General features: G+C 47.4%; 1 protein-coding gene across 2 annotated transcripts in view; it reads left to right on the forward strand.

The window, feature by feature from the left end:
• The window catches only part of VPS33B (VPS33B late endosome and lysosome associated), a 792,141-nt gene that overhangs the window by 278,501 nt on the left and 489,739 nt on the right, over nucleotides 1-23,901 (forward strand). For both annotated transcript variants that reach the window (XM_086958170.1, XM_086958171.1), the window contains exon 11: nucleotides 7,556-7,633. In XM_086958170.1, coding sequence (XP_086814296.1) covers nucleotides 7,556-7,633 — 78 coding nt within the window. The remainder of the gene's footprint in view (nucleotides 1-7,555; nucleotides 7,634-23,901) is intronic.

Here is a 23,901-nt window from a genome sequence, read left to right on the forward strand (position 1 = left end):
GAGGCTATATCTAAAACCCTGCCTCAAAGAACTGAAATTTGCACAGATTAAACCAGCACTTTACTACCTTCAACTTCTGAATTGTGACTGCACCTTATTTGTATGCAGTTTTCTGAAATTAACAATTACTTTCAGAAAAAGTATGGAGGGATAATTATGCTGCTGTTGCTGTTAGGTATTTTAAACTTTTTTATCTTGCTGTAACTATTTATATTCTTAAAATGTTTATCCTGCCTGTTACTCTTGTTTTATATTGTTTAAGTAAATTCTTGTCTCACTAATGAAATGATAATCTGTTTTTAACTGTATGCTTATGAATTGTGCTTTTATGATTGTAATGTTAACAATCGAATAAAGTCATTTGAACTTGAACATTGGTACAAAAAACGACAACGTACATCCGGGATACTAAGAACCTTCTGCAACTGCTCGACCAGGTTGAGGTCGACGAAAATACCCTGCTCGTGAGTTTTGACATAGAGAGCCTCTACACGAGCATACCCCAGGACGACACCCTAAAAGTTCTGGAAAAGGTACTCAACAAAGAGGAATGGACGCATAGGACACCTAAGAATTTCATTTTAGAGTGCGCCAGACTGGCTCTTAAAAAGAACTTTTTTGAATTTGAAGGAACACTGTACCTCCAAACAGGGGGTACTTCTATGGGCAGCACTTTTGCCCCAAGTATAGCTGGACTATACGTGTATGATTTTGAGGAACAGTTCATCCTTAACGACAACAACCCCTTTGGAACATATATAACGTTTTGGAAATGTTACATAGATGACATCTTTGTCATCTGGCAGGAACCTGAGGCTACCTTGATCTCCTTTTTCGATTGGCTCAATACCCGGGACAAAAACTTGAGGTTCACCTACACAAAAGACCCCATAACCATGGTCTTCCTGGACCTAGTCATCAACAAGGTAAATGGACAACTACACTCGAGAACCCATTATAAACCTACAGCAAAGAACAACCTGCTTAGGTTCGACAGCCTCCACCCCAGACCATTGAGGGAAAACCTGCCTTACGGGCAAATCCTGAGAATACGCAGGAACTGCAGTAATTTGAATGACTATCGTGAACAAGCAAGAGACCTTACCTCGAAATTAAAGACAAGGGGCTATCCAACCAAAATTCTGAACAAATGTCAGAAAAGAGCCAGAAACCAGCAAGGTGAGACTATACTGGAAGATGTCACAAAGATCAACAATAAAATTCCACTGACCTGTGTGACTACCTATAGTCCAGCATCAAACAATGTGACCAATGCCATCAATAAACACTGGCAAATATTGAACACAGGCAATTTGAAATGGGAGAAACCCCTTTTCTCTTTTAAACGTGCCAGGAACATAAGGGACGCAGTTGTGAACACAAGACCTAGAATTATAGGAACACAATCATCAACAGTCCTCAACGCCTGGGGTCTCGCAAATGTCACTGGCCACTACAAATGTGGTATCTGCAGCATATGCCACTTGACGGAGAATACAAAAACCCTATGTTTGGAACCAGGAAAAACGTGGACCATCAGGTCACACACCAATTGTAACAGGACAAACGTAGTTTACTTTATCGTTTGTCCTTGCAAACTTCGCTACATAGGCATGACCAGCAGGAAGGTGAAGCAGCGGATTTGTGAACATAGGAGTGCGATCCGGTGCAAAAAGTCCATGACAAAACTGACTGAACACTACCTCACCTTAAACCACACGCCCAACGGCATGACATGGACGGTCATAGAACAGCTGACTCATGGTGACAGACTATCTCAACGACTCTATGAGAAAGAACAACGTTGGATATATAATCTGTCCACCCAGAGCACAGGGTTGAACGATAACATTCCCTGGAACACTGTGCTCTCCAGGTAGAGCCCATGGGCTGAGATCTCTCCTATCATAATCCTGTCACCACTCCAACCCCCTGATGACTAATCTGTTTCTAGATCCCCCCTTTTAATAGGTTTTAATAAGCTAGTGATTATGGTGGCATCCTATACTAACACCGTGGGTATGTGATCTGATCAGCCTTGGACCTTACTAATATATGCACCCTGTCCAGGTCCACTTTTACGCTGACGAGCACTTATATTTTCAGAATAACGAGCAGCACAAATGCGGTCGTTTAACCCCTTTCCCATTTCTAACCTGGGCTCACAACGCCACTTGATGTAGCCCAGCCGTCTGAGGCTGCGCAAGCCTGGGGTCTGACTCAAGCCCATGTTGCCCTAGCAAACGGGGTTCACGTGACTCCACCCCGCCCCCCGCCGGCAAACAGGGAAGTATACTTCAGCATCACGGTAGAGCCCGTGATTCACTCCAACGGAGCTCCCTACCGACCTGCTACTAGGCTAACCTGCCAAACCTCCTCATGCCACAAGTAAGTCCTTAAACTACCCGACCCCACGAATCCATGTTCGACTGAACCACTTATACCTTCACATTTCCTCACCGCTTTCCCTCCTAGATGGTGGCTGAACGGTAACGCAGGGTCGGGGGATCTCATGAAGCCCTAAATCAGTGTGCTTTGAGTAAGAATGAATTCCTTTATTTCCACATGTGTATGACTGTTTGTGCTGCCCTTGTTTGTATGCTAGTGTTACGAGTGCTTGTTTTTAAAAACACAATCTTAAATCACTTGCACTTAAGATCTTTTTCGCGCCGCATTAATCATTTCCTATTATGGCACACTCCAAGTTCGGGGCATAGACACCTTTGGGATGTAACCATTTATGTCGCTTTGACACGCACTGGAACAGCGGCGATCCAATTCAATTGGCTCACGATACTACACTGGTTTGAATGTTGTGGAATACCATGATGGCAGTAAACGTCTGTTTTCACGACAGCACGCATACCAGTGTCAGTCACGGCTGCGCCAGACGCGCCCACGGGCATTCAGCCTCACAGAGTGCACTATGCACATTTCCATGTATGTTTGTACACGAGTACATCGCCCTCACCGCACCCTCTTTTTTCCTGCTTTATTTCCACACGTTTTTTCCGATCATCACGGAGAAGAACACTTTTTAAAGAAATCACCGATTTGTGGTTTCACTATCACAAGTAGGCGAGGGCAGGATACACCTTAGCGTGTGTAGACCTCCCAGCCTACCTCACACTGGTCCTGAAGAAAACCTCTCTAGTCACACAAAGGTTGAAACATGTAGACCTATTTTTTAAACCTAATCACCACTATTCTACTTCTATATGACACCACAGCCTACCTAATTAGGCAAAGGTGCCACATGTAATTATTTTTATTGGTTGTCCAACCACTCCAGAATAAAGTATCTGAGTGGGTAGCGGTGTGACAACTTTTAACCACGCTTTGATCTACCCTTATCACATATAATCAAAATAAACAGCTCCACTCTAATCAGGTGTCGCAGCACACCTGGATGGCATTCGGCTATCCGGGTGGGACCCCGATGATGAAGCATGTCACCAACTAGGTTGGTGAGTGAGGGGTCTTCTAAGGACAAAGGATTGTCCCAGATTGGGTTGCAGGGCTTGCACCTCAATACCATACTAATGTATAGGTATTAAGTACCCCTAGTGGTTACTCCTCCTTTTTGTTCAAGTATTAAATCAAAGGGGACCAGGAGTTCCTACTAGACCTTTAAGGTCAACCACCCTTTCTCTCCTACTTGTTTACAAGATGGTTCAGGCTGTCACCACTTTCACCGGCAAAGATGTTAAGGCAGAGTTTGTGAATACGCAGATCCCTAATGGGACCCTCTTTTTCACCTTTATCCGCCGAGACTGGAAGAGCACGGTAAGGAGAATTTTTAGTAATGTTTTGCTGTATCAATGAGCAGTCATTCAGCCAAATGATTTTTGCGCACTTTGCAACGCCAGACCATATGGAAATCGGTCTTGGTCCTGCTCCAACAGGCTCAATCCAGCAGGCAATGTCCCCTCTGAACAGGGAATCCTTTTGATCTCCAGTCCTCATGAGCTGTAGGAGAGCACAGGCACATAAAGCTACATGCCTTCTAAGATATGCCAGGTGTGCCATGAGAAATAAACCACAACATAGGGGCACAAAGCCTCATCTTAAGTTGGATCTAAAACCAAGTATGTTCTCCTTTGTGATATGTTCACTAAGGAACTTAGTATATTGTTGTAATGTAAATATATTTTATTGCAATCACAAACAAAAATGGGTCTGAAGCCCACTACATAACCTCTTAAGTGCTGCGTCGGGGCGTTGGCCGACGGCAGCACTACCTCCCCAGTGCTGCGCACGACCATTGGACGTCCATTCAGCACTAGTTCCAATGGACAGCGCAGCACTGGGGAGGGATATTTGCGCCGCATCTAAGGTGATAATCGCCATTCTTGTACACAAAACAAGAGACACGACAACAAAAAGTGTCACAAATTCTCCCACCTCTAAACCTAAAACTTATTTGAGGGTACCAACATTTTCAAGAATTCTGTGAACCACACAACTATACCAAGACACGCCATATGAATGGTAGGGGGAAAGTGAGGAAAAAGGGTCAATAGAGGTAAAGACAATGGACACTAGAGACAACAAACACCATCACTGAAAAAGAAAGTTACAAAACGTACTTCAGCTGTGTCCCCCTAATTCTGAATCAAATGAGGTCTTGACAGCTGAGCAGAATCAAGCGACAACTGCAAACTAAGATGCAGATTATCCAGCAGTCTGATCAGTGGAAGAGTACATTGCTTGGTAGATTCATGTCCTGCTCTTGACTCACCTGAGCAAGATCAGGCAGATTCAGTTCTCACATGGATATAGGATTTACCATCTCCTGGCACTTTCAGTTTAGCTGTTGCCCACTGAGATGCTGACAATGCCAGACCCTCTAATTCCTTTCTGATGTCCCCCAAAAATCTACTCTTGGCTGTGTTTCAGCACAGATCTGCGAGAAGAGAAGGATGTGCAGATCCTCCTGCATTTGAACTACTTTTTTTCAAAATTGGATCACACCAACTGGTGTCCACCAACACCTTCATGACCATGTCTTTTTCATGAGTGGCAGATGAACTGGCAGACTTGGATTGTAGTCTATACGTACTTTTTGTCCATGGTTGGACCAGAGTAACCCAAGGGCAATAGATGGTCCTGAACAAATGCCTTTATCACCCTGCTTGTGTCTCCATTGCTCACTACACAGGGACATACTAGCACTCAAATGTGGACTGCTGCCTTCACGGTTGTCCAAGTTATCAACTCTGAAGCCCAGCATCAATATGGCACTGATAGCCCTATGTCTGGAACGCCACAAGAAGTGACTGGTCCATTTCTGCAGCATCTGTTCCTCTCTCCACCACCTGCCATCTCCCTGGAGTCCACAGCCCTGACTGAAACCTCCACTGCTTCTTCACCACAAGCCACAATCTGTATCATCTGTACCAGCCTTTCCTTCTCCACTGTGCACATTATCCAATTTCTTTAAAAATATATTTTAATTTTATTTTGCATGTAAACAATTGCATACAAATAATAATTCAACAATTTCAGTCACATATAAAATAGCCTTCATGTCCAAACTTTCACCTCCCCTGGGTTGCCCTACTGGAGTTCATTCATTGTCATCTATACTACTATTATAAAGAGAGAACTGTGAACCTTTGAGCCGGGTAAACTCTGGAAGTACAGCACCAATCACAACACCCAATACAGCGTTGGAAAAGGGAGGTCCAGGAGATGGACATAGGCTATACATCTCCACACCATATACATTAGGGGGGGGAAAGAACGTTAGGGGAAAAGTAGTCCTTGGACGTATGCATACAGTGATATGAACGCGGCGTATACAACTCTTGCGAGAGGCGCAATGGCGGGTGGGCATGGCTTTACGTAAACGCGGCGTTCGGCGTCCGGACAGTAGCACTGGGAGGACAGCGGAACCGACACCCGGTTCAGTGCAATGTCCGCCACCATCATGGTGAAGAGAGCGGCAGCGACAGTGGAGCCGTGGGGAGGAAAAGAAACGCTGCGTTCGGCAACCCTGTCGGTGAACGTAAGTCGCGCCTGACAGCTTCGCTGTAAGCCCGCATGCATGCTCGCAGCCCAAACAACTAAGCCCTTTTTCCCAACCGCAGACGTCCCGCCCCAGTTAGGCCAGACATCCTGTGGCTGGACCCAGCTCCCATGTGCTGCAGGTAGGGTGGGGGCGCGGCGGGGCAGAAGCTGAGGGCTGTGGAGCTGGGGGAAACTGTGGAAATGGTGTGGATGGCCTGAAGCTCTGCGATGGTGCGTTGGGGAGGAAGAAAGAGGCACAGGGAACTTTGGGGTATATATTACGCGTAGCGGGCGAGTAGAGTGCATGCAAGTGGAGTGGCCCAGTTCACTCGTTCTCCCGTGGAGCTTCGAGGTGGGGGAGGGGGGGTAAACTGCTTCCTCAAATGAAAACAAGCTGCAGCCAGCCACATTTGTTTTCAGGACTCTCCCTCCACCCTGACTTCCCCGTGGGAGGAATCGCAGGAATGTATGTGCCTGGGGCACCTCCTGCTACAGATGATGGGGGAGTGGAGTGTGATGGGGGGAGAGAGGGGTGGACACTGCCTCTCTGGTGAGAGCTGTCAGGTAAACAAACAGATTAGCATTTCACAGGAACTGCAGCCGAAAAGAAACCATGATGGCAAATTGGATGGCCCGGACAGGTGAACCTGAGGCTCTCAGAACAGAAGGCCAGGTAGTTTGAGGGGAAGTGGGCAAAAAGGGGTGATTGGTAAGAGAGAGAAAGGAGCTGCCTTTCACCTCGCAAAGCCTACCCGGACAACGTCGGGACGGGCTGCTAGTATATATATATAAATATATATATGATTCCGATCTTGTGATAAGCGCAGATTTCCCCACCTGGCCAGTGAAATTTACAATTTTCTAAATAATGCAACTTTATATTTCCATTTCCTTTTTTGGCCCTGTTATGATTTTTTAACAGGAACATCTTAAGAAGGATAACAGTAAGTGTTCAATAACATGTCTGCATGAAAGAAAGCCAGCATTGTGGAGTTTGAGCACCAAAGTTTAAATCATTTTGTTTGACAAATACACGAAGAAAGAAGAACGAAAGTCACCTCTAGAGATAGCTTTGAGGAATACACATAATATTTAATGAATTATGATTGGTTAACTGTATTTAATTGTGGTTGGTCCTTTCATTTCACTGAACTGAAGTTGTGAAAGTTAGTGTTCTGAACTGATGTTGTGAAAGTTAGTGTTCTCAATTAATTGTCTAACCAGAGCAGTGACCAGAGACATATTGCTAATCCTCTTTTCTTTAACAAAATCAGAAGTATCTTTCACTAGGTAGAAAAATCTGCACTACATACCCTGGTTGACAGTGTGATGAGACAGAATAGCAGAGGCTGAAAAAATGTGTGACTAGTGATATCAAACTACTAATCTATTGTTGGTCAGCATTGCAAAACACATATATGTATGTTGCTTTTTTGAACATGTGTACAAATGTAGGTCCAAATAAGTTCTGGTTGAGAACATGTAAGCAATTTGTATAGTACTGCATCAAAATTGGTTTATAAACTTTTTTTTTCTTTTCAAGATGTGGATTATGTTACACCCCTCTGTTCCCAAGTTGTATATGAAGGATTAGTGGATGACATTTTCAGGATTAAATGCGGTATGTTGAACTATGATAAATATTGTGATTTATTTTACAGTAACTGCTGCATGAAACCTTAAAATTATTGAACTGTGAAATATTGTGTTTTTCCCCATACATTATTCTGAATTCCATTGCCAATAAAATAGTGGCTGAATGGTTTAAAACTGAATTTAACCAGGACAGAGTTCATCATGGTAGTATCCGCAAAATGTACCAAATAGCTAGTCCTTGCTCTTTTTCCACATACACTGGATACACATTTGTCAATAAAGTAAAAACAAAAATAGATTTTAATTGTGATGTTGAATTTATTATGAATTCCCAGATTGGAGCTGGTTGCTTTGGTGATGACATTTCATTACATGAATGATGTAATATGTGGTGCAAATCCAGTTTATGTCCCTTTCTCTATTATTGGAAAAGAGAGGAATAGCCATGTACTGGCGAGCCCTGAAGGGTCCCCCAATGGAGGCCTGGGTTGGTGCAGTTACAAAATAGGGTGCTGGGGATGACAGGTTGCGAGCCGAGGAGGTGAAAGGAACACGTAAGCACCCAATATCCATGGAATGGGCACAACTGCTACATCACTTCAAACAACAAACCACACGGGAGGGTCCTCCCGAGACGCCCCTCCCCAGACGACACCCACAACCTAGTTACACTCGTTGGACAGGCACAACAAGCCGGGTTGAACATATATCAGGGAGGGCTTCAAACAGGTAGCGCAACTCCCATGATCACTAAGGAGTTATTTTCAACGTCCCTGCACACGTATAGCCCTGAACTGCCAAACTGGCCACTGACCATCAAACAGTGAACATCCCCCCTCCACCTGCACACACCCCTGTTACTCCCCTAGTTATCACTCTAGTTCATCACGAACGTTCTGAGTCAAGTATGAGACCCAACAGGTATGACATCGGCACCAACCGTTGGGGCGAGTAGCCCTGTCACTGAGGCATTACATTACGACCCTTAAAAAAGGCACAGGCAGACACAGCTCACACACCAGAAGCACATGTTAACAGATGCATCGTGGGATACAGATGATCATCACAGACTGAAATATTACGCCTGTAACATCAGAAACATGATATAGATATGTAACAATTACGCATAAGGTCCAATGTCAATATAAAACTGCTCGCCGAAACATCACAAGTATACATAAGTATGTAATTTCAAAACACAAAGTTATGTTTCATTGTATCTGAACTGTCAAAACTCAATAAACACATTTAAACAAAAAAAATGAGTGATGTAATATGTGAGGTCACAAGCAGTGCATTGCGAGGGCGTAAGCCATAGTTCGCTCAGGTAACTATAACTACTGAATTTCACTGGTTTTGTAAGAGTGAAATCTCAGCCTAACTATAACGTCTCTGTAATATCTAAGGTTTTTTAAATTGTATTTCCTAACTATAACGTCTCTGTAACCTTTTTTTTCCCAGTGACTTTCTAAGGTTTTTCTAATTCTATTTCCTAGCTATAGCGTCCCTGTAGCCTTTGATTTTTTTTTGTGACTTCCTATGTTTTTTTTTACTAGTAGTCATGTTTGCAGAGTGGTGGGGAAAAGGGGCGGGGTTTCCAAACACCTCTCCGGAATCCCACTGTAAGGGAGTTACTGGAGGTAACAGGAGGGTTTCTTGTCCCGCAAGATCCCTCAGCAGCCAAAGGGACTTCCTTCCCCAAGCAGTAGTGCACCCAGAGGCACTTTTACAGAGTGGTGGAGAAAGGGGTCATGGCCTCTGAAGTCCTTACTGCAGTTGTGCCCTATGGGACTTACTGGTGGTAACAGTATGGCTTGTTGGCCCCCAAGAACCCTCTGTAGCCAAGGGGATTAAATCCTCCAACCAGCAGTGTGCCAGGAGGTGTGTTTGAAGAGTGGTGGAGAAAGGGGGTGGGGCCTCTGAATTACTCTCAGCAGTCAGGCTATCTGGGACTTACTGGAGGTAACTGGACAGCTTGTTGGCCTTAGGACCCCCAGCATCCAAGGTGACTTCATCCCCCAACCAGCAGTAAGCCACGAGGCTTGTTTGCAGAGTGGTGGCGAAAGGGGACGTGACCTCTAAAGATCTCTCAGCAATCCCACTGTGTGGGACTTAATGGAGGTAACAGGAGGGCTTTTTGCCCCCCAAGGAACCTCTGGACCCAAGGTGATTTAATCCCCAAACTAGCAGTGTGCCAGGAGGCGCCTTTGCAGAGAAGTTGGGGAAGGGAGTGGGCCTCCGGCGTCTAGTTGGTCTTTTTTTTCTTCTTTCTTTATTCAGGGAGGGGGGCACGCATAGCCCCCTCCTGGGATGATTTCGGCTACGGGACCCCATCCCCTGGGGCCTGGTCATTTAATAAATAAATAAATAAATATATAAAGTGAAAGGGAGGGGATCGCACATCCCCCCTCCCAGGGCAATTTCGTGCCAGGGGATCCCATCCTCCTTTTTTTTTTTTTTGTTTAAAAATAAATAAACAATGGACGGGGTGGCGCATGGCCCCTTATCTGGCCGATTTCGGCTCCTGGGTCCCATATCCCAGGGCCCGGCCTCTAATGTGGGTGCCTTGTCAGGCAGAAATTATAAGCCCTGGTGAGGTGTTGGTCTCCAGGGCATTAGTAAGCCCCAGGACGGTGGCCGATAATAAACGAAGCGCAGGATGCTTTTTGGGCCACAAAGCCAACTCAAATACCCCCACGACCTCACACGACCTCCTGCGGGGAATATACACATTTACCAAAAGACAAGACATATAGAGTCTTACAGTCATATTACATGAATGTTGTGGCCCTGTGGTACCCCCCCCCCCCAAGAGGCCTAGGGGATAGGATATATCTATATATATATTCACTGAAAAAAACATAGGTTTCAGGGGCGTTCTAGTTAGCTGGACATTTCATTTGTACAAAACCATTGAAATTCCCCCGTTCTAGTTAGTTCAGCTAACTATAACTCGCGTGCCCGGAATCCACTGCTGATGACGTCACATATTACATCACTCATGACATGGTCAGTGGCATCACTCACGACATCACTGATGACATCTCAAATGACATCACTGATGACATCATCCAGTGAATGTGTGTCTTCCTGAAAAATAAATATTTTTTATATATGTATACCTAAAGGTCGATGGTAGAATAAATGGGTAAGTAAGTGTCTAAATGGATCTTTTTTTGGGGTAAAATTGATTGTATAACTGACTTATTAAATGTATCTTAGTGAATACATGTATTAGCGAGTAATGTTTAAATATTTAAATATCTCTATCAGTGTCTCACTTTGTTTCTTTAGCTGTTTGCCTGGATTGGTGGGTAGCTGCATGAGTGTCTATATGAGTTATTAGTTGTTTTTTGAGTATCAGTATGAGTGTCTGTATGGTTCAGTGGGGGATACTACTTAGCACATAGATTCATGAATGAGTGACTCACTGTATGTGTTTTGAAGAGAGCTTATGTGCAGGACTGTATGGGTGGATGAGTGTGTGTATGGGTGTGTTAGTGAGTGAATGACTGTCTCAATAGTGTCTTTATGAGTACATAGTACATATGTTTTAAACTAGTATATGTGAGTATTGATGTATATAAGTGAGGAGTATATATGAGAGTGAGAGATTGGAAGAATTCCTGTATAAATAAGTATGTGTTTCTATAAGTGATTGTTTAAGAGAGTAAGTATGTGTACGTTTCTGTAGAAGTAAGTGCAGTGGTGTGTGTATAGCTGTAAATGCAAGTAAGTTTGATCATTTATTAGCATGTGTGAGTATGTGTGTGATTAACTCTATGTATGAGAGTAGGTGTGTAACAGGATGTATAGGTGTATCAGTACATATGATGAGTGAGTACATGTATGAGTGACTATATAGAACTGTTGGTGAATGAGTGGATGTGTATTTAGATTTTGGAATTACTGAATTGGTTGTTCCAACTGGTATTGGTATCTCCATTGTTTTGAAAATGTTAGTTTCTATTTTTCAATGGGTGTATCAAAGGTTATATAACGGTGAGAGGAGGTCTGCCACTCTTTCACAAGGATGATGTCATCAGTGATGTCATTTGAGATGTCATGAGTGATGTCACCTACCATGTCGTGAGTGATGAAATATGTGACGTCATCAGCAGTGGATTGCGGGCGCGCGAACTATAGTTAGCTGAACTAACTATAACGGGGGCATTTCAATGGTTTTGTATGAGTGAAATGTCCAGCTAACTATAACATGTGCGAAACCTATGGTTTTTCAGTGAATTTCTAAGGTTTTTTAAATGCTAATTCCTAACTATAACGTGGCTGAAACCTATGGTTTTTTCAGTGAATTTCTAAGGTTTTTTAAATGCTAATTCCTAACTATAACATGGCTGAAATCTATGTTTTTTCCAGTGAATTTCAAAGGTTTTGTAAATGATAATTTTTAAATATATTAATTTTTAGATTTTTTTAATACTGATTTACTACATTGTTTTAAACAATTTATGTTTAGATATTTTATTTTTTAAATTACATTAGATATTTTTAATATAAATTGAAGAAAATTTGTTAAAAAATATTGAAATTGTGGAGGGCGTGGCTTGGAGGGCGACGATGGCTGACGCGGCTCTGTAGAGCTCCCGCCGGCCCGAACTTTATCCTGTTGAAATTATCCTTCCCCAAACCCGCAATTGCCTTCATTACGACGGCGGAGCCTGCTGGAGATTAGGGGCACCCTCCGGTGTTGCTTTTGAGACACCCGGTCACCGGCTGGCGATGCTATCTGCGGTGATGCCCGCTGGGCCTACCAGCCGCGTGTGACGCTGGGGCCTCGATTTCTGTGTGACCTCGGCTGCTGGCGCTGGACCTTGGGCGATTGGATCATCGGCGGGCCCGTGGGGCTCCAGGAGGCACATTTTTGGAGGTCGGAGCACAGACGGCGAAATCTCCTGCCAGGTGCTGATTTGTGGACACTGCTGTGGGCCATACGGAGGGGGCACTGAAGGAGGGCCCTGTGAACCCCGGGACCGGCCAGATCCACCTAGGCAGCCGAGGACGGTGCGGCGGCAAGACAAGTGCCTCCGCGCCGGCACGGAGGGGGCACATCCTGCTGCTGTGGACCCCGTGTTGGGACCTGTGAGGTGGTCGGCCCGGAGCCTTGATCCGCGCCATTATTGGGGGCGCCTCGTCTTCCCGCCTTGCGGGCGGTACAGTCCGTGGAACTTCGGCGTCTGTCTTGCCCCCCCCGGCGCTGTGCACAGATTGGGTGGCCAGGGCGGCCCAGAGGAGCAACATCGGCCGGCCGCCCCGGTCCCTGCGCCTGGTTGTGCCCACCACCCACGGCGGCAGAGTGCTCGTTGCACGCGAGACATCGGAGGAGCCCTGTGAAGGTGAGAAGCCGAGCCGGCTGCCCCGTTTGCTATTGGGGGCCCTGGACACTGCTGGAGGCAGTTGACTGTTGACGCGGGCACAGTGTCCGTGCTCTGTGGTGGTGGGCAGGTGTGGCGAGGCGCCCAGCGGAATTCCGGGTCCCGGGCCTTACCCCGAGTGGTGGCTGATCTTGGGCGACGGTGTGAGAAGCGACTGCCAGGACACCGGGCGGCCCATTACAACTATCCGGACAATGACCAGAGGTGGAGGTGGCACGAGCTCCGCCAAGCAGGGGCCAATCGATAAATTCACCGGCCCCAGTGAGGGTTCGGGGGCTGCCGGAGGAGGCCAGAACACCGGGTCAGACAACGCGGCGCTGATGGCGGCCATCACGCAGTCCAGAGACATGTTAGACGCCAAAATTGGTGCGGTAGGGGCCGATGTCATGCTATTGCGCCAAGACCTCCGCAACGCTGTTGCCCGCATCACGGAGACCGAGACCAGGATCACGGGAGTGGAAGAAGATGTTGGTGAGCTGAAACGGAAGGTAGTGGAGATGGAGAGGATCCAGAAGGGGCTGGCTCTTCGTGTGGAGGACGCGGAGGGGCGAGCGCGAAGGAATAACCTGCGCTTCGTAGGCTTTCCGGAAGATTGCGAGAAAGGGCCCATGGACACCTTCCTGACGAGGTGGCTGGAAAGCTGGCTCCCCCCGGACGCTTTGTCGCGCTGCTTCGTAGTGGAGCGCGCACATAGAGCATTGACACAGAAACTGCCGGTGGGGGAACGGCCTCGGCCGGTCATAGAAAAATCCTCAACTTCCACGACAGGGACACCATACTCCGGGAAGCGAGGGCCAAAGAGACTTTGCTGTTCGACAACCACAGGAACATGATCTTCCCGGACTACACCAGGCAGGTGCAGCAGCAGCAGCGGCACTCCTTTCTAGCTGCGAAGGCCAAACTGCGCGGCCTGAAGATCCAATACTGATTGCAGTTCAGTTTTCAGTTTTTAACGTCTTTATTTCGAATTTTCTTCATAAAAGACAAGCATAATAATACAAGACATACAACAAGAATATACAAATTTTAAACAGACATAGAATTTGTTTAAAAAACTCAATTAAATGTACATAAGAAGACGTCCATAAAAAGATTAAAACAAGTATATAAAAAAACAAAACATTACATTAGTACTCTCCAAGTAAAATAGATAGGCTATGGCAGGCTATTATAATTTTTCAGCTTGAAGTGCTACGAGCATACCTTGTTCTAATTAGCCAGGCCCACCCGAGGAATTTTGCCAGCCCTATGGATAGCCATTCGGCTGTGTTGTATCTCAGGATGATCAGTGCTTCCCTACTTGCCCGGGTGTTTAATCTTTTACATATTGGCTTCAGCCACTTATGGCGTGGTTTGTGGTAAGCAGTACATACAAATAGAAAATGACCTATGGATTCTTTGCTTTCAAAACAAGAGGGACAAGATGTGGACTCTGAGTTCTGCCATCCACTAGTAAAATCCCTTAGTGGCAAAGTATCTATACGAAACTGATGATAAAGTTTCCTGTCTAAACTTTTTAGGATAATGTCCCAGTAGGTCTCTGTATGTGGAACTACTTTGTGAATCAAAAACAAGCCTGTCAGGTTAGGTTTCTCCGAGAGCACAACATGTTCTTCTTTAACCATAGACCAGAAGAGAAGTTTAAAATCTTTCTTTGACGGGAAGATGTGAGTACCCGGCTCGGACCAGAGCGAATAAAGACCCATTCTAGTAAGAGTATTCTTGATAGATTTAAACCAGGGTATATCCCCTGCCCCTTGTTGTGCTCTTACATCCTGTATCTCTTCGGCAAACATAGCAAGTTCCGGGGTAGACCATATGCGTCTCCATAACGCCACCATCCTATATTGGGCTTGATGTTTAATGGAATAAAAGCCCATATCCAGCATGAGTGGTAATGCTGGCGTGCAAGGAGGGAGACTGACTAAGTTGCGAAAGAATTTGTTCTGGATCCTATCTAGAACAGCCAAATCCACACTCCCCCATATGTCAGCCCCGTAATGTATGGCAGTACTAATTTTGGCGCTATAAATTTTAAGCGCAGGTAAAACTCTTTTGGTCAGGGAACAACGTTGCTCTTTCACTAAGCAACCAGATAAACAAGCACATTTTAGACTAAGTGCCGCTATTTGTTCTTTCCAGCGTAACCTATAATCTATTGCAACACCTAAGTATGTCATAACCTCAACCTGTTCTAGGCTAGACCCATTCATCGTTACATGACCTCTCAGCGGTTTGTTTTTTGTCAGGACCATGAACTTGGTTTTAGAAACATTAATTTCGAGGTCATTTTCATTGCAAAAGTCCACAAATTTATTAATAGCCACCTGAAGACCTATCTGAGTTTTAGCTAGAATTAGGGTGTCGTCAGCGAAGATTAGAAGGGGAAATTTGGTCCCACCCAGTGTTGGTGCATCTGTCGGGGTAGCTGAGAGGAACTTGACCACCTGGTTGATGAAAAGTATGAATAAGGTAGGGGCCAGGACACAGCCCTGTCTCACTCCACGGGTCACAGGGAAGGAGTCTGTTACCTGACCCTGACGACCCCACCTAACTCTGGTGAAATTTTCCTCATGCATCCTGATTGTAAGTACTAAAAGGGCAGTAGGAACACCCATTTTCCTTAAAGCTGCCCACATCTTTCCTCTGGGGACCAAATCAAACGCAGATTTGAGATCCACAAACGCTGCGAATATAGTGCCTCCTCTTAGGAACACAGTCTTCCAGTAGATCATAACGAATCTAAGTATTTGGTCAACTGTGCTGATATTAGCCCTGAAGCCAGCCTGCAATGGGGACAGGATGTCGACTTCTGTCATCCAGTGCTGGATTCTACCTAGCAGCATTCTGGCGATTACCTTTTGTAGGGCAGCGATAAGGCTGATGGGTCGATAGTTTCCCGCATCAGTCCTATCCCCTTTTTTATACACAGGTAGTATCTCCGCCCCATTCCACGAGTCTGGTATTCTGACCCCTCTAGCTATGGCATTCGCTAAGATGGTTATATAAGGGACCCAGTGTACTTGAACATACTTAAAAAGGTCTGCATGGACACAGTCCATTCCAGGAGCTTTTCCATTCTGCACTAGTTTTAAAGCTTTAATAGCTTCCATTTCTGTGAAGACAATCTGATCATGTGAGGGTACCACAGTCGGAACACTGGTATCTTCCCTAGTGTTAAGGGAGATCCGTTCGGTGTTACTAAACTGTGCCGAGTAATGCTTGACCCATTTCTCAGCAGGGACGTAATTAACAGGTACTTGCTGGTCCCTAGTCCCTCCCCAATTTCACAACCTCCCAGAATTTTTGTTGGTTAGTGGAAGTACTGGCCTTATATAAGTCTAACCAACGTTGTTCATCCCAGTTTATTTTTGCCTGCTTAAGCACCTTCTTGTAATTAACCCTTTCTTGTTTAATATCAATAGCTGACTTAGATTTAATAGCAGCTATCAGGGAGCTATGGGCAAGGCGGGAAGTCTTATTATACCATTTCGCTCCTGTTTGAACCGAGCCATTTTCCCTTCTTTTTACTGGTTCAATAAAAAAAGTTTTAATTTTGTTAAAAAGGGACTCATGAATCATACCAATTTGTTCCAGTGATGTACCTTCATTTAATATGGGCGCCATCAGATTCGTAGCTGCTAATACCTCTTTTGAAACCTTATCAATAATGGTGGGGTTATCCAGAAACCTAGCCCAGCGTACCCTTCTGCAATCGTTCGTAAGAACAGCCTCGGCAGTAACAAAATTGGTTACAGTATCTGTATGTGGATCACCATTTATTAATAGGTTTATTACTAGAGGATTATGATCACTTTCTGGCCTTGTGACTATTTCCATATCCTCTAGTACGTTCCAGAACTCCATCCTAATTAAGAAGTAATCAATACGGCTAGAATAATGGGAGCATTTCCCATCTGATCAGATTTTGTCCTCCCATTCGCTGCTCGTAGATCCCATTCGAGGCAAAGACCTAACCACTGCATAACAACCTCTGTTACTTTTTTGACAGGTGGAATAGTTAAATGGGGAATGTTCCAAATTTGATCAACTTCCCCATATCCCCCATTTTCCAAATTGGGAATCGGTTCAAATGAACAGTTGAAATCCCCTGCCACCATTACGCATTTATCTCTGTCAATAATATTCAGTAGGGAATCTAAATCATCTGCCGTTCTCATAGACTTCCCACCAGGTCACCCTCTTGCGTATATATTAATCAGGATAAGGTTATTTTTACTGATTCATTTCAGGGCTAATATATCATTACTAGGAGTAGGAAGGTCTACAATTTTAAAGCCTAAGGATTGTCTGATCCAAATAACAAGGCCTCCAGAGGGGCGACCTTTTAAACCTTTACAGGTTGGTTTATAATAATTGAGGTAACCAACCCGATAAATGGCATCAATTGACCAACTTTCCTTTAGTATAATTACATCGTGTAGATCCACAAAAGACCCCCAATCAGCCTCTGTCAATTTCCCCTTTAACCCCGCAATGTTCCAGGATAAGATCTTAAGGGTATGTGTAGGTAACTTTGGCAAAATATCAACTGGATCCACATTCCCCCCAAAGGTCAAGGGTCTAGGAGTGTGGTTTGAGGTTTCACCCCTACCTATCCTTCCCTGGGCGCTTTTTCTATACTCTGGCACGATCCAGTCCGTTATAGATATAAGATTGGTGGGGGAACAATTCACTGTGACTCCAGTCAGCCCAGTTACCGAAGGGTCATTATCAAGTCAGTCCACACCATCCAGACCAGATAAGGGGGCAAACCGGTTCGAGAGGTGGGGATGAAACAGTGGGTAGATAGGTGTTTCAAAATGAAATCTATCTCTAGGTCTTTCCCTTCTGAAGTAATGGTACGGTGTTTGGGCTCTATTAGAGTTTAGTGCGGGATAAAAATAATGCAGAGATAGAATCTGTACATCCCCAAGTCTACCATATCTTGGTTCCTTACTAATGTATTCAGCAACCCATGGCTCTCTAAAGCTGATTACCACACAATCCCCCTCAAGATCTTTTTTTCTGTAACCTACCCAGTCCACCCTCCTAACGTTAAGGATCTCAATATTCGAGTTTGGAGGGAGTGGGCGATTTTTGTTTAACCAAAATGTTACCTTGTTGTAAAGATCTTTGTGTGTTTCTCTCTTACCATCCCCAAGGGGCACCACGCCAGTTAAGATGATGGTATAAGGAAGTGACTCAGGGGGGCGGTTCACGCATTGTTTTCTTGGTACAGATTTAATCCTGGGCCGTGTACTTTGGTCATGATGGCTGGTAGGGATAGGATGTTTCCTAGCAGGGGGATGTGGTGTAGAGACTTCCGTGACCTTTTGCTGGGGTATACTCTCAGTAATTGTTTTTTTCTTTATGACAGGAACAGGTTTTTGCTGCGGAACTTTTATGGTAGGTGGTCCCGTTTTCAATCTATTACCCCCATCTTTATTATTCACAATATTAGTCTTCGGAAGAGTCGGGGCTGTTGGAGCTATACCCTTTGAGGCTAGAGTGGCGTGAATTCTATTAGTTGCTGCTATATTGTCTTTTACCAGTGTATCTAAAGAGTCCATTTTTGTATTTAGTAATCTGGTCCATTCGAATAACCGTAAGAGTAAGGATTTAATCAATAACTCTATTTTAGCCAGAAGTATTCCTTCTAAGATGTTGACTGTGGTATTATGTTCCTCAGGTTGAACCACTGCTATGGAAGTGGGTATCTGTGTGGGGGATATAAAGGTAGTTCTCGAACCCTCAATGTGTTCCCCTAAATCGTGCGAATCTACCCTTTTGCGTTTCCCAGGATTGTGGGTTAGTGGGCGTTGGGAGAGGATAGATGAATTTGCTCGCTCAGTACTTAAGGTAAGATTGGGGGAGTCTGAAAGACCTGTAACCTCACCGGACATGTCATGGTAAATAGTCCCACCGTCCACCATATTATCGTGGGTCATGACAGGTACACTATCTTTACTAACCCCCTCTAAATCCAGTGTTTGACTTGCGGAAGCAGTTACTACCACTAAATCCACATTAACATCGGAGCTATCTTCATTCAGTAGGGAAAGTGGGACAGGAGAGACAGCCTCATTAATTTTACCAAGTGAGGATCGCTTGCCTGTAATTAGGTCAAGAGATAGACGTTTTTCGGCAAGAGCTATTTCCTTCTCCAATATAGTGGTGGTGCGTTTAAAAAACTGATCGATCGTACCTGTAAAAGTACCATTGGAGGTGGAAACCTGGACTTGCCTTTCTTTACCTGACCGTAAGGTCATTTTTGAGCCGTGCACTAACCGATCTGGCACTAACCACAATGTACAAACAGACAATCAATTCAACAACCCACAATCACAAGAAATGAGTTCTGCCAACAGTGTAGCAGCTACAGTGACAATGACCTGGTAATACACTTGAAAAGCACCAGCTAGTGGATACCAAGTAATACAGTGAAAATGGGAAAATAATGTTAGGGGGGTAGCCCGACCCGACCTCTACCGGCCCCGGACGGCCACAGACCGTCCCGCCCTTGTCCCGGGCTTCTCCCGGTCGCTCCCGCGCGCTCCCGCGCAGCGGGTCTGTCCTGAATGTTTATAGGTTACTAAAGTAGAGGGGGAGGAGCCTGCAGGGAGAGCTGGCCATGTGGTATGAGTTAGGGCGGGCGGGCGCTCCTGGGACAGGTAGTCATGCGCCTCCCTGCCTGCTCGCAGCCCTGCAGACTCAAGGAGCTTCGGATCGCTCCACGCCCAAAGGTTCAAAAGGATGTTTGTTGTCAGCTCCCTCGCGACGCGGGACCCGCGCAGCGGTTACCGCTAGCTGTAGTTTATCGCTGGGTTGTGAAGCAGAGACCAGGCTGCTTCCAGTGGAAATCCAACCGCCTCAGAGGTAAGGGTAGTGGTGGTGGTCCGCCAAGAGTCCCACCAGTAGTCCGGTGCAGCTCGCTTTTCAGTCGGCAAAAAGGGGGAGGAGCCTGCAGGGAGAGCTGGCCAGGTGGTATGAGTTAGGGCGGGCGGGCGCTCCTGGGACAGGTAGTCCTGCGCCTCCCTGCCTGCTCGCAGCCCTGCAGACTCAAGGAGCTTCGGATCACTCCACGCCCAAAGGAACAAAAGGATGTTTGTTGTCAGCTCCCTCGCGACGCGGGACCCGCGCAGCGGGTACCGCTAGCTGTAGGTTATCGCTGGGTTGTGAAGCAGAGACCAGGCTGCTTCCAGTGGAAATCCAACCGCCTCAGAGGTAAGGGTAGTGGTGGTGGTCCGCCAAGAGTCCCCATACTCATTGCTTTATCCAGCCCGCCTTCGGGTGGTCTTCAACTCCAAGACTCATTTCTTCGACTCCCCTGAGGACGTTTTCAAGTGGACAGATGAGACGGTCAGGCTCCGCCCGAATGCCCAGCCGGGTCTGGGCTCTGGACCATCGCGTGGATCATCTCAGGAGCGGAGCGACTCAGCCGGCAAGGGTAAACGACATCGGAAGTCCCGTTCGCGACGGCGTTCTCTGTCCAAAGAGGGCCTGCTGAGCGAGACGCAGCCTGATACTGACCAATCGGGAAAAGAAAACTGAGCATGGTGTGAATTCAATTCTCATTACTTCGTCCAGCTCCATCGGTGGACCCTGCTGAGGGCCTTGTTCGGAGGCTCGAGTGGCGGAGCAGACGACGACTGGTGCAGTATGACCTGGGCCATGGTGGGGCTTGGGGGCCTTCCGATGGGTGGCACCTGATTGCTACGCTCTCCATGTGATATGGATACTTGGTACAATGGGGGTTTGGGGTACTTTCTGATGGGCCGCCTGATCCTCCCGTGACTGGGGGGTGGCCCTGAGGGAATGGCTCTAATTGTTTGGGGGGTGAAAAGTTGGGATCCATTGGTATGGTGGGTTTTAGACGCTCTGTTTTGGGTCTGAAACTGCCCATGCCGCGACAGTTACTTCAATGTTCTCTGAGGTATAGGGGTGGGGGGTGGGGAGGTGGGTTGTTGGGGGAACGGGGCAGGCGAACGGGGACTGGGGGGGTGGTGGGTGTTCTGAAGGGGGTGCACGTGACTTTTGCTGATTTGGCTTGTATGGTGTGGGTGGCCTGGGTCAGGCTCTGGAGGCCTCGGAGACTTGTTAATTGTGACTATGGCTGACACCTCAGGGCGAGAACTTCCTAATGACTCTATGCGAATAGTGAGCTGGAATGTCCGGGGGATGTTGGACAAAATCAAGCGCGGGCGGTACTGCGCTGGGGTAAAAGGCACACGGCTGATGTGATGCTCCTCCAAGAAACACACATGTTGGGCACAAAGACACTGAGTTTGCAGTGATTTGGTTTCCACCAGTTATTCCATGCCGGGTTTTCCAGGGGTTCGAGGGGGGTAGCTATTCTCATCCACAGGCGGCTGTCCTATACCCACGAGCGTCACTGGCTTGATCCTCCGGGTCGGTATGTGTTTGTGATAGGGACGATTAGCTCGGAACCAGTGGTGTTTGGCTGTGTATATGCCCCCCCCCCCCTCTGCAGTGGTCCTTGGCTGAGAAACTATTGACCTGTGGGCTGAGATCCCCGACTCCTTGGCTGTGATCGGTGGCGACTGGAATGACGTGGTGGATGTGGGCCTGGACAGGCGGAGTGCGCGGGGGGGTCGCGGCGACAGCCTCCCCTACGAAGCTGAAGGCAATGATTGATGGGCTGGGCTGGGCGGATGCCTGGAGACACTTGCATGCCAGGGCGCGTGAGTACACGTATGTGTCGGCTGTACACGGCTCCTTTTCACGGCTGGATTGTGTGTTTGTGCCGGGGGCCTTCCCCGGCAGGGTGAAAGGGGCTGCAATTAGGCCTCGGGGGCTGTCTGATCACTCCCCTGTTACGGTACAGATCGACTTGCGCAAGTCCCGCCTGCCGTTTCGGTGGAGGATGTCCTCGTGGCACCTACAGCGAGCGGAATACACACAGCATATGCGTAGTGCGATAGCCCATTATTGGCAGGAGAATTTAGCGGAAGGGGTTGACGCTGTGACTGTGTGGGAAGCCATGAAACCCTCTATGTGAAGCATCGGCATTGCTTGGTGCACGGCCGCCCGTCGCACTCGTCAGGAGACCATTGCTGCTGCTGCTGAGCGGGTGGAAGTACTGGAGGGACGATGCCAGGGAGAGGGGGATGACCTGGCGGTACGATTACTTCTGCAGGCGCAACACTCCTACGCCTCGGTGCTACTAGACGAAGCTCCTCAAGCGTGGCTGGCCACGCGGAGCAGGGTCTACCATGCTCCATAGGCTCTGCCAACAAACATTACAACCGATCACCTTACCAGGCCTCACCGATGGGGAGGGGACCACGATAACTGACCCTGCGAACTTGGCAGCGAGCTTTGCGCAGTATTATGCAGAGCAGTATGCACCTCGTGAGTGTCTCCAACCGGAGGCGATCGCTGGGTTCCTCGCGGAGGTTCCCCCTCGGGCAGTCTTGGACGAGGTGCGGGAGGCCCTCGACCTCGAGGAACTGGGAGATGCGCTGGGCCAGCTTAATGTAGGCAAGGCACCGGGACCGAGTGGGTTCCCCAGCGAATTTTATAGGAAATTCCACTTGCAGCTTGGGCCACACTATAGACGGGCATTGGAGTTGGCGCGGGAGCAAGGTAGCCTGCCGTCGGACTGGCGTCAGGCCGAAATTGTGGTTTTTCAGAAACCAGGTAGGCCCCCCGATCGTCACGAGTCCTATCGCCCCATATCCCTGATCAGCTTCGAGGCCAAATTACTAGCCAAGGCTCTGGCAAACCGTCTACTACCATATATTGCAGATCTGGTCCACCCGAATCAGGCAGGCTTCATGCCGCACCGAGCGACGCGGCACAATATTAGGCATGCACAGGCGGCGGTAGACGCTGTGGGGGCGACCGGGGATCGGGCAGCGTTGTTACTGGCGGACATAGATAGGGCGTTCGACTCGGTCAGCTGGACCTACCTCTTTGCCCTTCTGCCGCTCCTCAACTTGGGACCGGTATTCATCTCCTACGTGAGGCTGCTGTACACGGACATTACCGCCTCGGTGCGCATCTCTGGAGCGATCTCAGAGAAGTTCCCAATTGCCAGGGGAACCCGGCAGGGATGCCCCCTCTCCCCCTACCTCTTCGCTCTGGCCATGGAACCGTTGGCCACACGGGTACGTCTCGATGCACAATATCGTGGCTTTGTGTGGGGAGCGGAACTCACGGATTGAATCGCATTATATGCGGATGATGTCCTTTTCTTTATGACTGACCTTCCCCGCTCTGGCCCCCGCATACTGGATATGATGCGAGTGTTCGGTGAGGTTTCGGGGCTCTTTCTTAATCCACGTAAATCGACCCTATGGGTACTGGGCGACGAGCCGGAGACATATCCCTGGGCCTCGGCTTTACAAGTAGTGGTCGGTGGTCTGAAATACCTGGGTGTCTTCCTGTCGGAGTCTGCCGCGGTCGCGTGGGAGCGCAACGTGCTGCCGGTGTGGGATAAAGTCCAATCGGACGTCAAGACCTGGTCTCGCATGCCCCTCAATATATATGGCAGATCTGCCGTTTTCAAGATGGTTGCCCTGCCACGGCTTCTCTACCAACTACAGAACCACCCGTACAGGATTGACCCGCAGTGGTTCCGTCGCGTGAACTCAACACTTGGCCGGTTTCTGTGGGCTGGGGGTGCCTCTAGAGTGGCACTGCGGACCTGCTTTCTTTCCACGTACTGCGAAGGTCTGGCTACCTCTGACCTCCTGTCTTACTACCAGGCCTCCCATCTGCTGGTTCTGAATGAGTGGTGATATGGCGACCACAGCGACCCGGCGTACGTGTTAGAACACTTTTTAATGGGCGATGCCACGCTGCACACGCTATTGTATTCGGCCAGGCGGAGGGGGAGGCTGCCGCGGGTCACCCAGGTGGTCTTTGTGATTTG

The sequence above is a fragment of the Lissotriton vulgaris genome, chromosome 2_1 (assembly GCF_964263255.1).
Source record: "Lissotriton vulgaris chromosome 2_1, aLisVul1.2, whole genome shotgun sequence".
NCBI lineage: Eukaryota > Metazoa > Chordata > Amphibia > Caudata > Salamandridae > Lissotriton > Lissotriton vulgaris.